Raw genomic sequence first — 12,896 nt, forward strand, 5'->3', positions numbered from 1 at the left:
TATAATTGTATTTATTTTTATTTATGGTGTGTGTATATCTATAATTCTATTTATAATGATGCTACTGAGAGATGTTTACTTGTTTTGATGTCTTTCTCTCCCCTTCTAGACTGTGAGCCCATCGTGAGCAGGGATTGTCCCTATTAGTTGCTGAATCGTACTTCCCAAGCGCTTAGTACAGTGCTCTGCACACAGTAAGCACTCAATAAATATGATTGAATGAATATTGGACTATACTGCTGCTCTAATAATAACTCTATATGCTAGGATGAGAAGTCAGAGTCCACTGACCTCTAAATCCCCTCCTCACCTTTAAATCTCTCATGACGCTAGACTATGAGTCCCATGTCTGACCTGATGAACTTGTATTCCTCCACCCCTAGGGCTTGGCATATAATAAGAACATACCAAATAGCATGATTTATATCATAATTATCATTATTGTTCAATAAACTGTAAAATGATGAACTCTAGAGAACCTGTTCCTTCTTAAGTTGTAACAATTTTAGACTTTTATTCTCTTGTAAGCATTTGTGTTCTCAAACTCCTGAGCTGGAGGGGAGGAATCGTGCCATGTAACTCCATCTGTCCAGTGCCAAAAGTGCACAGGTGGTCAATAAATGGTGATAGTTTAGTGATGGGGCATATAACTGTAGTTGGGAGATTCCCTAAAGGATGAGGAAGTTTTGAGTGGTTTTCTAAACCTCATGTATCACTGTTTAGCAAGCTTCCAGCTCTGCATTACGGGAACAGATAAGGATACGGTAGGACAATTCAGAGAAGCACCAAACCAACATGACCCAAAGTGATGCCTAGCTGCATGCATAGAATTGGAAAGGAAGACCTGATTCCAAACTTCCTGGACTATTGGCTTCCTCTTTTGTGACTTGCTTTTTACTTGATGAGAGGAGAGAGGTTAGCTTCTTTTGAAACACCGCATGGCCATCATCCACAACAGAACACCACTCTCCCCACCTTCGAAGTCATTAAAACTGCATCTCCTCCAAGAGATCTTCCCCGACTAAGCCCTCATCACTCTCCCTTCTGCACTGTCTACACATTTGGATCTATAGCCTTTATTCACTGCCCCCTCAGCCCTACAGCACTTCAGCACATATCCATAATCATTTCTAATGTCTGTCTTCCCCTCTATCCATCAGTGACATTTATTGAGCACTTACTTTGTGTAAGACACTGTTCTAAGCACTTGAGAGAGTACAAAACAACAGAATTAACCGAGGAGTTCCCTGCCTATAACGAGCTTAAAGCCTAGAGGGGGAGACAGATATTAATAGGAATAAATGCGTAATTTAAAATATGTAATTTAAAGATATGTACGTAAGTGCTGTGGAGTTGAGGGTGAGGTGAATATCGAATGCCCAGAGAGCACAGATGAAACGTGAAAGGGAGATGGAGCTGGGGAGTAGAGGGTGTAGAGAGTTGAGGAAGGTCTCTTGGAGAAGATGTGACCTTAATAATGCTTCGAAGGCAGAGAGTGGTGGTTTCGTGTATGCGGAGGGGGAGGGAGTTTCAGGCTAGGGGAATGACTTGGGGAGGGAGTCAGTGATGAGCTATTTGTGCAGTGAGTAAACCAGCCCTAGAGGAGTGGAGTGTGCAGTTTGGGCTGCCATAGGAGATCAGCAAGGTGAGGGAGAATGGGGCGAACTGATTGACTACTTTAAAGCCAGTGGTAAGCTGTAAGCTCCTTGTGGGCAAGGAAAAGGGTCTACCAACTCTGTTGTACTGTACTCTCCCAAGTGCTTAGTACAGTGCTCTGCACATAGTAAGTGCTCAATAAATACCATTGATTAAGTGGTAGATAAGGGGCTAGGAAAGAAAACAGCTGGCCGGGATGACACAAGGTCCATTTTGCATTCTGGAGTTTCTACATCAAAGCCCAAGAGTCCTTCCTTTCTCTGGAAGAGCCAAGTGGCGAGAGGATCCTGACAAGGGAACAGGCAGGTTTTGTGAGGGGTTTTTTAATGGTATTTGTAAAGCGCTTACTATGTAGTAGGCACTGTTCTAAGCACCAAAGTAGTTAACATACTAATCAGTTTGGATGCAGTCCATATCCCACATGGGGCTCACAGCCTTAGTCCAGATTTTACAGATGAGGTAACAGAAGCACAGAGAAGTTAAGTGATTTGCCCAGGGGCACACAGCAGACCAATGGCTGAGCTGAGTCAGGATTAGAACCCAGGTCCTTCTAACTCCCAGGAACATGCTCTATCCACTAGGCCACACTGTTTCCACTTTGGGCCGAGAATGCCCCTTTGTCATGATGGGCTGATTGTTGCTCGTGTCAAGGTAGAGGTGCTTCATCTTGGAAGGTACTGACACCTAAAGCTTTTCATTTTCATTGTATTTCCTCCTTGGCCTTGTAAAACACCTCTCTTCCCTTAACCAGTGTCACCTCTTGCAAGTTCACTGCTTCTTGGACCTGCTACCATTCTTCAGTGGACAGAAGGAGAAGGGCCTGGGAAATTGAAAGCCAGGAAACTCAGAATATTTTTTTTATTGCCATTACCATCCACTCAGGCAATCAATCAGTGGTATTTATAGAGCACTTACTCTATGCAGAGCACTGTACTGAGTACTTGGGAGATGGTCTATTCCTCAGGGATGCCCGATCTGGTGGGGTCCTCGGGTTAGGTTTGCCCACCCTGCTCCTCTATGCGGTAGCTGGAGAGACTGGCTCCTGAACTCTGACTCTCTCCCTTCCTCAGCAGAGCACTGTGCTAAGCATTTGACAGAGCATCTTAGAGCTAGAATAAGCGATCCCTGCCCTCATGGAATTCGATGGGAAAATGAATTGCAGATAGGGGGAAGTCATAAAGTCTTTAAGATACCTACCTAAGTACTATGGGGGATTAAGAGTGTCTAAATGCTTAGATGATGTGAAGGTGCTTCCAATCCTAGCTCTGCCACTTGTCTGCTATGTGACCTTGGGCAAGTCACCTAACTTCTCTGTACCTCAGTACCCTCATCTGTGAAATGGGGATTAAGACTGGGAGCCCTCCATGGGATAGGGACCAACCCGATTAGCTTGCATCTACCGCAGTACTTAAAACAGTGCCTGGCACATAGTAAGCTCTTAAGAAATACTATTTAAAAAACTGTGAGTGGCGGTCGTGGGAAGGTGTAAGATGGGAAATTTGAAGTTAGTCAGGAAAGCCCTCCTGGAGAAGTGATTTCAGTTAGGGTCTGAATATGGGGAGATCTGTGGTCTGTCGGATGTGAGGTGAGGAGAGCATGCCAGGCAGGACGCAGGGCATGTGCAAGAAGTTGTGTGAGAGAGAAGAGAATAAGGCATGGTGACTTGGTTTGAGAGAAACAAAGAGTGCCAGCTGAGGACGTAGAGGGAAGAGAAAGCGGATAGGTAGGAGGGAGAAAGTTGCTTGATGTAAAGGAACGGGCAACCTTTGGAGGTTTTTGAGGAAGGGAGGAGATAGGTGCAGTACAACGTTTTAGGAAAATGGTCCGAATAATAGACTGGAGTTCGGGTGGGGAGTGGAGAGACTGGAAGTAATGAGATTGTCAAGGAGGCTGATGTGGAAGCCAAGCTGGGGTATTGCAAATACCTGGACAAGTGTGGGAGCCTTTTGGATGGAAAAGAAGGAAGGGGTAAACTCTGGAAATTGTTTGTGGGAAGAACTGACAGGATTTGGCAACAGACTAGATATGGGGGGGGGGGTTGAAAGGTGGTGGGGGGGTCAAGGGTAATGCCAAGGTTATGAGTTTGAGAGATGGGGAGGTGTGGTGGTGGTGATGGAGTCAACTGTGGTGGGAAATTTAGGTGGAGGGGAGGATTTGGGAGGGAAGATGAGTTCAGTTTTGGACTTGTTGAGAGTGAAGCCCTAGTCATGGGTGGCAAATGGGCACTGTTCCAAGCCCTAATCACTTTCTTTGTGAGTCCTCTAGCCACCTGCACGTACATGTCCTCCTCCCTTGCTGAGTGTGTGGGGATGCATGTCATTTCCCCCCCGCCCAAGCCCTGTGAGCCCCGCTTCAAGTTTGTTGCCAAACTCAAAAATAAAAACATTTCCCCCTCAGCTCACCTCACCACTGTACAGAGGGCAGCAACTCTCGCTTTCCTCTTTTTTTTTTAACATAAGTAATATTTGTTGAACACTTGTTGTGTACAGAGCTGTGTACTAAGTGCTGGGGACAGTACAGTATAACAGTATGACAGATGCATTCCCTGCACAACGAGTTTGCAATCTAGGGGGGAAGACAGACATTAAAATAAATTACAGGTTTGAAAAGTGGCAGAGAATAGGAGAGGTACAGAAGTGCTGTGGTGAATAGCAAAATGTACTCAGTCAAGTGTAGAGTCATAACAAGAGGGAAAGCGAATGGGGTAGGGGGAATGAGGGATTGGTTGGGGAAAGCTTCTTGGAGGAGATATGATTTTAGGAGGGCTTTGAAAATGAGGAGAGAGGTAGATTGTCAGATGTGAACAGGGAAGGAGTTCCAAGCCAGAAGGGGAATGTGGGCAAGGGGTTGTCGGCAAGACAGACAAAATCAAAGTACAGGGAGCAGTTTGGCATCAGAAGAGTTTAGCCCGGCGGGCTGGGTTGTAGTGGGAGGTTAGCGAGCTTAGGTGGGAAGGGGTTAGCTGACTGACTGCTTTGAAGTCAGTAGCTAAGAAGCTTCTGTTTGAAGTTGAGATGGGTGGGCAACCATTAGAAGTTTTTGAAGAGTGGTGTGACTTTTTTTTTTGTTTAAAAATGGTCCGGGCAGCAGAGTGAAGTGTGTAGACTGTAAGTTCCTAGTGGGCAGGGATCACACCTACCAATTCGATTTTAATGTATTTTCCCACATGCTTAGTACAGTGCTCTGCAGAGAGGAAGCACTCAGTAAATACCATTGATCCACTGATTGATTGATTGCCTGAAAAGGGGAGAAGCAGGGAAGATGAGTGAGGAGATTAAAGCAGTGTGTAAGGTAGGGTATGATAAATAGTTGGATCAGGGTCCTAGCATTTTGGATGGAGAGGAAGGGACAAATTCAAGGATTTGGCTTCAGACTGAATACCTGCATTGAATGAGGGAGATGAGTTAAGGATAAGGCCAAGATTACGAACTTGTGAGATGGAGGATAATGACGGTATTTGTTAAGCACTAACTATGTGCAAAGCGCTGTTCTAAGCACTGGGGGGGTACAAGGTGATCAGGTTGTCCCACGTGGGGCTCACAGCCTTAATCCCCATTTTACAGATGAGGTAGCTGAGGCCCAGAGAAGTTAAGTGACTGGCCCAAAGTCACACATCCGACAATTGGCAGAGCCAGGATTTGACCCCATGACCTCTGACTCCAAAGCCCGGGCTCCTTCCACTGAACCACGCTGGTGAGGCTGACATACAGAACAATAATAGTAATAATTGGGGTATTTAAGCACTTACAGTGTGCCAAGCACTATACTCCTAGCTGGGGTAGATGCAAGACGATCATCAGGTCAGATGCAGTCTCTGTCCCACCATGGGGCCCACAGACTAAGAGGGAGAGTCAACAGGAATTCAATCCCTATTCTGCAGGTGAAGATTCCAGGACATAGAAAAATTAAGTGACTTGCCCAAAGTCACACAACAGGCAAGTGGCAGAGCCAAGATTAGAACCCAGGTCCTCTGACTCCCAGGCTTTTCTACACCTTTCTCTTGGAAGCAAAGCATTGTATTTTAATTTGAAAACATTAAAGGGTGCTAAAAACAAATCTTGGTTCTTTGTATCTTTAAAAAGGTGGAATGTCCTTATTAGAACCTGTTCTAATCATTCAATCAGTGGTATTTATTGAGTGTTTACTATGTGCAAAGCACTATACTAAATTCTTGGGAGAGTACAAATCAGGTGCAGTGTTTCTAAAGTGTCCATCTTAGTGGACATGTTGAGGGGTGGAGGGCAGCGTGAACAGCAACAGTTTCACAGCACGTCGTGAAGTTGATCATTTTTCCCCCTTCAATCAATCAATCAATCGTATTTATTGAGCGCTTACTTTGTGCAGAGCACTGTACTAAGCCCTTCACAGTGTGAAGGGTGTAGTGGAGAAGGATCAGAATGAGCCACCGGAAACTTTGGAATATTTTCAACGTGGTGGCTTCACAGGTGGAGTGACGGAAGAGGTCTAGATCAGGGGCCCGGATAGCTGGCATTCACAGCAATTGGTCACTTGTTCTGTGAGTTACTGAGGGTCAGCCCCCTGACCCTTCCAGGACTGGTGTCTCTCAGTGTTTGAAAAAGGGTGTGGACAACCCTGCCTCTGTGTAGCTTTGCTTCTCTTCCAGCCCCAATCCATCATCCAAGAGTCCCTGTGTGGCCTTTTTTAGTCACACTTTTAGATTTGATTCAATTTTCCCCAACCTGCATTATGCAAATTGAATGTTCGATTAGCCATCGGCAACAGAGTGCTTACATTGTTACTCTGCTGTTTCCTCTTAGCTCGCTATTAGGTTGGTTAGTGGTTTCTTTTCCTCTTTTGAATGTGTTAAGATCCTCAACTGAATGAGCACCTGCTCCAAATCACCAAGCCCCATTCTCTGCTGAACTCCCGCTTATCTAAATCAATCCGTCAATCAATCAATCGTGTTTATTGGGTGCTTACTTTGTGCACCTCTAGTCTGTAAGCTCATTATGGGCAGGGAATGTGTCTGCTAATTCTTTTGTGTTGTATACTCCCAAGCGCTTAATACAGTGGTCTGTGCATAGTAAGTGCTCAATAAATATGATCGATTGATTGCAGATCACCATCCTAAGCACCTGGGAGAGTACACCACAACAGTATAACAGGCACATTCCCTGCCCACAGCGAGCTTACAGTCTAGAGGGAGAGACAGACATTAAAATAAATACATAAATTGTTGATATTCATTCATTCACTCATTCAGTTATATTTATTGAGCACTTACTGTGTGCAGAGCACTGTAGTAAGTGCTTGGGAAAGTACATTACAGCTGTACATGAGTGCCGTGGGACTGAGGTGGGGGTAATAATAATAATAATGATAGCATTTATTAAGCGCTTACTATGTGCAAACACTGCTCTAAGCGCTGGTGAAGTTACACGGTGATCTGGTTGTCCCACGAGGCGCTCACAATCTTAATCCCCATTTTACAGATGAGGTAACTGAGGCCCAGAGAAGTTAAGGGACTTGCCCAAAGTCACACAACTGGCAATTGGCGGAGCCGGCATTTGAACCCATGATCTCTGACTCCAAAGCCCGTGCTCTTTCCACTGAGCCACGCTGCTTCTCGCTGTAGTGAATTAAGGGAGCAAGTCAGGGCTACGCAGAAGAGAGGAGAAAAAGGGAAATGAGGGTTTAGTCAGGGAAGACGTCTCGGAGGAGATGTGCCTTCAATAAGGCTTTGAAGGTGGGGAGAGTGAACATCTGTCAGATGTTGAAAAGGGAGGGCTTTCCAGGCCAGAAGCAGGACTTAGGCAAGAGGTCAACGTCAAGATACACGAGATCCACGAATGAGAGACCCAAAGGGCATCCTAGTCTGGCCCCCACATAGTCTGAGCCATTTTCCCGACGGTGTAAATCAGAGTGATCTCAGCTGGGTAAACCAGGGTGCGTGGCAGCCTTCTGCTTAAATTTCCATGAGCCGGGTGAGTTAACGTTATACTCGTCTCCAGCGTGTCAAAATATTGGTTTACGTTCCCTTGAATAGTTTTTACAGATAAGTGACTTTGACGCAGATCTTGTGTAAACCAGGGTGAAGGATGAGCCCCCATCCTTTCTCCTGCTGCAAATTTCTGTTGGAAAAAAACCCACCAAAAAACTGAAGAATGCTTTTGGTAGTATTGCTTAATTTGAGTCCTCCGCTGAGAAGTATCTTCTTCCATTCAGTCAACAACATGGGATTGAGACACGGAGGTCTCTGTGTTCTTTCCTTCTCCGCAGATCATTTTAGCTACTGGATTTGGTTGGTGAATCTGTTCTCATTTTCCAGGTATTAAAATCACCAATAGTAAAAGCTTAAGGCGTTCCCAGAGTCAAGAAGTAGGGTACCAGAATTGTAGTATCCCAGTATAACTGCTTTCTAGGTCCTAGAATCTTGTCCCTATCATCTAATAATAATAATAATGGCATTTGTTAAATGCTTACTATGTTCCAGGCATTGTACTAAACACTGGAGTAGATACAAGCTAATCGGGTTGGACACAGTTCCTGTCCACGTGGGGCTCCCAGTCTCAATTCTCATTTTACAGTTGAGGTAACTGAGGCACAGAGAAGTAAAGTGACTTGTCCAAGGTCACCCAGCAGACGGGATTAGAACCCAGGACCTTCTGATTCCCAGGCCCATGCTCTCTCCAGTACGCCATGCTGCTGCTTCTGCGGCAGTTCTGTGACCTCATGAACTCCAACATGCTATCTCAAGATAATATGGTTTCCCTTTATCTGTAGACCGTTAAATTCCTTGTGGGCAGGGATTGTGACTACCAACTCCATTGTATTTTCCCAAGCGCTTTGTACAGTGCTCTGCACACGGCAAGTGCTCAATAAATACTATTGACTGATTGGTAGAGGAGATGTTTTATGGAGAATCTAGTTTACTACTTGAAATGCCTAGAGAAGCAGCATGGCTCAGTGGAAAGAGCCCGGGCTTTGGAGTCAGAGATCATGGGTTCCAATCCTGGCTCCGCCAATTGTCAGCTGTGTGACTTTGGGCAAGTCACTTAACTTCCCTGGGCCTCAGTTACCTCATCTGTAAAATGGGGATTAAGGCTGTGAGCCTTCAGTAGGACAACCTGATCAACTTGTAACCTGCCCAGTGCTTAGAACAGTGCTTTGCACATAGTAAGCGCTTAATAAATGCCATTATAAAAATAAAAAAAATGCTCCCTGTGTTCCAGGAAAGTGTTTGTCTCAGCTCTGGATTTCTCCCCACCTCTTTTCTACCTGCTGAACTAGATCACATCAGGAAAGAGATGTTTCCTTCACAATTCTTAATAACAATCATAATGATGTAATTTGTGTGTGTCAAGAGCTGTTCTAATCGCTGGGGTAGATACAAGTCAGTCGGGTTGGACACAGTCCCCCTCATTCATTCAATCGTATTTATTGAGCGCTTACTGGGTGCAGAGCACTGTACTAAGCGCTTGGGAAGTACAAGTCAGAGACAGTCACTACCCAATAACAGGCTCACGTGGGGCTCACAGTCTTAAACACCATTTTACAGATAACTGAGGAAGTGAAGTGATTTGGCCAAGGTAGCACAGCTGACAAGTGGTAGAGCCGGGATTAGAACTGAGGTTCTCCCAGGCCTGTTCTCTATCCCTTGGGCCATGCTGCTTCACGCAATTAAGGGAATGTGTCTACCAGCTCTGTTATATTGTCCTCTCCCAAGCACTTAGTACAGTGCTGTGTGCACATTAAGCACCCAATTAATATGACTGATTGATTTCCAATGTCTTTTTAATGGCTCCAGTCCAGACCTGGTTGACTAGTGTGTGAGGGAAGAATAGTTTTGTGGTGGTCTTTCAGGGCAGCAGCCTGCTGCTTTGGGGGGCTTCTGGTCTCAAGAGAAGGTGGGGTGCAGCGGGTCTTGGCTCAGGTTGGATGGGAAGGGGGAGAAGCAGCTGCTGCCCTCTGAGTCTCAGCCTGTTTTAAGCTAGGAAGGTCGGTTTGGCCCGTAACCTTGATTTGGTGAGGGGAGAGGAACTGCCCTCTGAGGCCTCTTTGGGGTGGAAACTGGATTGGAATCAGACTGTGGATCGAGGTGCCTGCTGGCCGTTCCTGTAGCCATCCCCACCCACCCACCCTGGCCTCAGAGCAAGACTGTGTGGCCTTCGGGATTCAATTCCCCATCCCGGGCCCTTTCCTTATCCCTTCCCAACAGAAGGCCTTCAGGCTGTCAGAGACCTAGGAAGCACAGCTGGGCATAGAGACTCAACATGGGGTAGTGGATAGAGCATGGCCCTGGGTGTCAGAAGGTCACAGGTTGTAATCCGGGCTCCACCACTTCTCTGCTGTGTGACCTTGGGCAAGTCACCTCACTTCTCTGTGCCTCAGTTATCTCATCTGTAAAACGGGGATTGAGGCTGTGAGCCCCGCATGGGACAGGGACGGTGTCCAACCCAATCTGCTTGTATCCAGTACAGTGCTTGGCACGTAGTAAACCCTTAACAAATATGACTATTATTATTATTATTAGGAAATGTGGGAGGGAGGAAAGAGAACTAGTCAGATTCAGAACCAGATCTGAATGAGCATCCTGGCATCCCTCCCCTCCAGCCCACGGGGCTTTTGATCAATCTCACCTGATATCAGATGTTGCTACCTTTGCTCTTCCCCCCCTCTCAGCCCCAGTACTTATGGACATATCTGTAATTTTATTTATTTGTGTTAATGTCTGTCTCCCCCTGTCTAAACTGTAAGCTCGTTGTGGGCAGGGAATGGCACTGTTTTCTGTTGCATTGTACTATCCCAAGCGCTTAGTACAGTGCTCTGCACACAGTAAGTGCTCAACAAATACTAGTGATTGAATGAATGAATGAATGAATAAATGAACCCATGGACTAGTGAAGCATTTTGGTGGGGGGTTGGAATGAGAATTCTTTGCTTTTTTTTTTTAACTCAATCCTTATATTAGCTGCTGATTATTTTGCCGTAGGGAAAGGAAGGTTTGATCATGACTCTCTGCTGCTGGAGCCCAGGGCAGACAGTGAGTCTGCTGTCTTGTCTCAGGACGTAATCGCATTGGGATGAGGCAGCCTTGGAGTCGGTCTTCCAGGAGCTCAGCTGGGTTTTGGCCAAAACCAGTGCATCTGCATGATCATTCAGCGCCCCAGCTCCCGGAGACTTGAAATTGCATCTGGTAGTTGATCGTATTTGTGACTGGCTGGAGATTTGTGGGGAGTGAGGAAATGAGTCTGTTTGAATCCATCTCCTATCCCCGCTTGGGGCTAGCAGATTTCTCCTTCAGTGCTGAAGCCACGTGGAAGCTCTCTGCAGGAGGGTTCCCCGGGCTTCAGCGTGGTAGGCTCCTTGCCAAAGACTTGGGAGTCCCCTGGAAGTGGCTGAGAGCAGCCCTTGAGTGACTCCGAACGTACCCAGGAGTTCTCCCTCTGTTTGCTTTTGCAGTGATGGGTCATTCCCTTACGATTCTGTGCCGTGGCAGCAGAACGCCAACCAGCCTCCGGGGTCCTTGTCGGTGGTCACCACGGTATGGGGAGTGACTAACACCTCCCAGAGTCAGGTAAGTGCATTCTGGACCTCCTTGTCCCCCTCTTTCCCCTCCTCTCAAGAGTGACAATATATATGGTCCATTCAAAAGACATGCTGTTGTATTCATGCCTCAATTGTGGAGATTCTTGGACCCAGACCAAACTGCGAAACTGAGTGAGATTTGCCACGGCTGGGGGCTTCGGATGCCAGCAAAAACCCAAGGCCTACCCAACTACCATTTGTGCGAGTTTTAGGAAATAAAGTTTGTCTATGCAGTGCTTCTTCGGATCCATTTGGCCGATACAAGTTCTGGAGAAATCCCTCTCCAGTGCTGATTGCCCTCTTCCTCACAAGGCATAGTCTGGTGGGGTGATATGAGCAGACGGGCAGTTTCATCCTACTAGTGTGATGGTCTGGAACAGATGGGTCCTCTAGACTCTAAGCTCATCATGGGCAGGGATCCTGTCTGCTCTCAAGTGCTATTATAGTGCTCTGCATATAGTAAGTGCTCAGTAAATTCCATTGATATATGATGATGATGATTGATGATGGGGGCAGTTGTCTTTGTCATGTCTAGGGCAGGTTGCAGCTGATTTAGGAGTTGGAATTGTACCTCTCTCCCCATCCTCCTTGCCCTTTCCACTCTTTTAACATTGTTTGGTGCAGGAGGCTGGGGGAAGTTGAGTGTTATGTTTGCTAATAAATTTTTCTTTTGGGTTTTATAAACAGCAGACTCAACCAGTATCTTTGGGGTCATTCAGCCATATTTATTGAGCACTTACTGTGTGCAGAGCACTGTACTAAGTGGTAGGAAAGTACAATTTAGCAACAGAGACAATCCCTGCCCACAACTGGCTTACAGTCAAGAGGGGGGCATACAGACATCAAAACAAGTAAACAGGCATCAATATAAAAAAATAGAATTATAGATATATAAATGTCAAAACGTAAACAGGGATTAATATAAATAAATAGAATTATAGATATGTACCTATCTACACAAGTGCTGTTCGGGGGGAGTGGGGTAGAGCAAAGTGAGCGAGCAGGGGCGACGTGGAGCCGAGGAGGAGCTGAGGAAAAGGGGAGCTTAGTCTGGGAAGGCCTCTTGGAGGAGGTGAGCCTTCAGGTCAGAAGAGACTTGTTGATATAGTATATAATAATGGCATTTATTAAGCGCTTACTATGTGCAAAGCACTGTTCTAAGCGCTGGGAAGGTTACAAGGTGATCAGGTTGTCCCACGGGGGGCTCACAGTCTTAATCCCCACCTTACAGATGAGGTAACTGAGGCACAGATAAGTTAAGTGACTTGCCCAAAGTCACACAGCTGACAATTGGCAGAACTGGGATTTGAACCCCTGACCTTTGACTCCAAAGCCCGGGCTCTTTCCACTGAGCCACGCTGCTTCTCTAATACCACCCCAGTTGGAAATTCAGTGCGTTTCTAGAGTGCATATCTTCCTACACACTTAAAGCACTGTCTCATCTATATCTTCATTTATCCTACCAGACTTTTTGTTAAAAAGTTTCACTGAAGGAACCCGACACATACATATTTAATGTAAAACTTGCTTTAAAAAAGACAAAAAGCCAGTCTTTTTGTAAACATGTCACATATTCAAGTCATTTTGCCATTGATTTAGTAAATGAAATACCTGCCTAATATTCCAAAGATTTGAATCTTCCCGTAGGCTTCTTTGTCACCTATGAATTAATGATTTTTTTTTAACTGATT

At 45.8% G+C, this 12,896-nt stretch overlaps 1 protein-coding gene across 4 annotated transcripts in view; it reads left to right on the forward strand.

Annotated features, from left to right (window-relative positions):
* Positions 1-12,896, forward strand: part of ZMIZ1 (zinc finger MIZ-type containing 1) — a 538,822-nt gene that overhangs the window by 484,439 nt on the left and 41,487 nt on the right. For all 4 annotated transcript variants that reach the window (XM_038743493.1, XM_038743494.1, XM_038743496.1 and 1 more), the window contains one exon: positions 11,080-11,194. In XM_038743493.1, coding sequence (XP_038599421.1) covers positions 11,080-11,194 — 115 coding nt within the window. The remainder of the gene's footprint in view (positions 1-11,079; positions 11,195-12,896) is intronic.

This window comes from Tachyglossus aculeatus, chromosome 3, assembly GCF_015852505.1.
Source record: "Tachyglossus aculeatus isolate mTacAcu1 chromosome 3, mTacAcu1.pri, whole genome shotgun sequence".
Taxonomy (NCBI): Eukaryota; Metazoa; Chordata; class Mammalia; order Monotremata; family Tachyglossidae; genus Tachyglossus; species Tachyglossus aculeatus.